Here is a 2,936-nt window from a genome sequence, read left to right as displayed (position 1 = left end):
CTTTCACTTGTATTTTTTTACTTTTTAAAATTTTGCATGACATGGGAAACATCTATTTTTAAAAGTCCTCAGTGTCTGATGACAGGTAGTCAGGTAGATCTTCCTCATCAGGTCTGTTGTCTTCTTCAGGGACTTCCTTTTTGGTCGCACCAACATAAGATCTGGGCATGAGCTTCCTTCCACTCTGAAAAGAAAAGAAAAGAAAAGAAAAAAGAAAAGGTGTTTGACCCTACATTACAAAGACTACAAGGAAAAACAGACAATGACTTTGTTCTTATGTCAATCTGACATTGTCATTAAGGTCTGTCTTAAAGTGAGCGTCCATGTTTCTTCATGTTACATCTGCTTTTTCAGAAAATATAGTTTCATTCTGGGAAAAAAAGCACCTTAATTCTGATGTGATCTGTAATACATTCCAGCAAATTTCCTTCACATCTGATCCAGTGCTACAGTACATGGTAAGTATACAGAAAGCATACAGAGAATGCCGTAAAATGTAACTGTAAAGGATTTGAAAGCACCTTTTTCTTGGTTTCACCCATGGCTCTTTCTTTGTACTTTTTAAATTTCAGCTCATGTTTCTGCCTTTCCAGTCGGAGCTTTTCCTCGTGCAGCCTGGAACATGTAATGACATTTAAATAGGAAAACAATCTAACATTTATTAAACTGGTTATAAAACCACTTTTTGTGGTTCTATACATTTTCTTTACTGATCTGGAGCCTTATAGACAGCTGAAGTGAATTTCCTCCCACCTCAATTTTAACTTGGTATATTTCACCTGAGAATAAACAAGTTACAACAAACCCCGCCCCTTGCATGTATTGTAGCTTATTTTGACATCGATCCAGCTGATGTCATCATGTCTATGCGTGTGGTGATGTCAGCATATCAATTGCCTCTATATATGTGCCAAATATGAAGTAAACTGAAACAAAATTGATGTTTTTTACAGATGTGAAATTTCACCCATTATAAGTAAATGGGAGTTAAAAAAAAAAAGATTGAAAACATTCAGAAAAAATTTGAACTTTGACCTACTTTTCCTTAAATGTAATCACATCTATTCTGGGTCACTGGCAATCTATAAACCCAATTTGGTATGAATTCAACCAATAGTTTTGCTTTGACAGACGTGAAATTTCACCCATTATAAGTAAATAATAATAATAATAAAAAAAGATTTAAAAAATTAATAAAACTTGAAACTTTCACCTGTTTTTCCCAAAATGTAATGACATCTATTCTGGGTCACTGGCAATCTATAAACCAAATTTGGTATGAATTTAACCAATAGTTTTGCAGCTAGAGTGTTAACAATGAAACAAAGAAACAAACTGAACCAAAAATAATACCCCTTGCCTCCCCTTCGGGGGGCGGGGTACTTAAACCAAAAGGAGGTCTGGTTTGTTATAAAGTGAAAAAAAAACAAAAAACACTGCATTCTGTGTACTCCAGAGACAATAAAAACATAAAACAATGAAGGTGAATACTATAAAAGTAAATATGCTACAGTATAAATATACCACTATTCTCACTAAATGAACAGTGCTTTTTTACTTTATTTTCTCCAGCCTCACTCTTAACTAACTTTGGCTGCATAAAGGATCAAGACTTGAAAAAAGTGACTTAAAAAATCTAGGACCATCACAGAGACTGACCTGGATCTCCTCTCCTGCTCCTTGACCTGCAATAACCTCTCCACCACTTCTTTAGGCATGGTCTCAACCTGCTCTACCAGCTCAGACATGCGGTTTTCAATCCTTGTCAGCTTCTCCAGGGTACCTAAGATGGTGCAGTGCTTGTTCACGCAGCAGTGAAACACCTCTGACACCTTCTTATCCAGAGAGTTCAACATTATGTCCTGGAAGCAAACAGAGGATGAGGGATGCGTGAAAAGGCAGGAGGGTGTGATGACATCTTTCGTCACATCTAATTATTATTAACTCTGAGAGAATCCATTTGAAACAGTAGTGACCACCTTGTCTTTTGTTTTTAAGGTGTCATGGAGCTGGACCTTCTGTTTCAGTCTGACTGTTTCCTCCTTGACTTGTTTGAGTTTGTCCTTCATCTTAGAAAGCTGCAACATTGCTTGCTCTTCAGACTCCTCGCTTCAGGCAGAGAGAAGTGACTGCGCAAATATCACTGAACACTGCACACAATACTTTCTATGCAATATTTTACAGCTTTCGTATCATCTTAAATCCTATTATATCTGATGTACAACATAATTTTCAAAAACATTAATTAAGTGGGACACTTACAAATGTAAATGATTACATGCTCTTCAACAGATTTGCTAAATAAGATCAAATGTCAGCCTGCATCAACATGTGCAGCTGAGCGCAGAATTATGTGCGGTCTAATGCTTAAATTGAACCTGAAACACTGGGCAATATTAGTGTGATGTATTTTCTTTATACCTTACTAATATATACCACCGCAATAAAACATGTTATTCACATTATTACCTCCGCCAAGGAGGTTATGTTTTTGCCAGGGTTTGTTTGTTACCTCCGCCAAGGAGGTTATGTTTTTGCCAGGGTTTGTTTGTTTGTTTGTCTGTTTGTTTGTCTGTCCGTTAGTGTGCAACATAACTCAAAAAGTTATGGACAGATTTTGATGAAATTTTCAGGGTTTGTTGGAAATGGGATAAGGAAGAAATGATTAAATTTTGGTGGTGATCGGGGGTGGGGGGGCCCATTTCCAACAAACCCTGAAAATTTCATCAAAATCTGTCCATAACTTTTTGAGTTATGTTGCACACTAACGGACAGACAAACAGACAGACAAACAAACAAACAAACCCTGGCAAAAACATAACCTCCTAGGCATGGGGGGGCCCACGGAGGGGGGCCACTGATCAGCCTAGGCAGAGGTCTGTGCTCTCCAAGTGCTTCTAGTTCACATTGTTTTTCACCTTGTCACTATGAGGGTA

General features: G+C 37.4%; 1 protein-coding gene across 1 annotated transcript; it reads right to left on the bottom strand.

Annotated features, from left to right (window-relative positions):
- Nucleotides 1-2,097, bottom strand: LOC115414112 (cilia- and flagella-associated protein 100-like). The gene is made up of 4 exons (XM_030127326.1): nucleotides 1,980-2,097; nucleotides 1,660-1,862; nucleotides 522-615; nucleotides 1-184 (listed from the first exon to the last, which is right to left on the bottom strand). The coding sequence occupies exons 1-4, from the start codon at nucleotides 2,085-2,087 to the stop codon at nucleotides 59-61; spliced, it is 531 nt and encodes a 176-aa protein (XP_029983186.1). The 5' UTR covers nucleotides 2,088-2,097; the 3' UTR covers nucleotides 1-58.
- Nucleotides 2,098-2,936: the final 839 nt, after the last annotated feature.

Source organism: Sphaeramia orbicularis, chromosome 22 (assembly GCF_902148855.1).
Source record: "Sphaeramia orbicularis chromosome 22, fSphaOr1.1, whole genome shotgun sequence".
NCBI classification, from domain to species: Eukaryota; Metazoa; Chordata; class Actinopteri; order Kurtiformes; family Apogonidae; genus Sphaeramia; species Sphaeramia orbicularis.
The sequence above is the reverse complement of the archived record's forward strand: the minus strand, read 5'-3'. Positions and strand labels throughout refer to the sequence as shown.

What these genes read in the sequence shown, in the direction of transcription:
- LOC115414112 (XM_030127326.1), bottom strand. Translation starts at nt 2,087, where the DNA reads ATGTTGCAGCTTTCTAAGATGAAGGACAAACTCAAACAAGTCAAGGAG. An exon ending in GAGCAGGAGAGGAGATCCAG is followed by an intron (nt 616 to 1,659) that starts GTCAGTCTCTGT and finishes TACATGTTCCAG; the next exon opens with GCTGCACGAGGAAAAGCTCC. An exon ending in TGGGTGAAACCAAGAAAAAG is followed by an intron (nt 185 to 521) that starts GTGCTTTCAAAT and finishes TTTTCTTTTCAG; the next exon opens with AGTGGAAGGAAGCTCATGCC.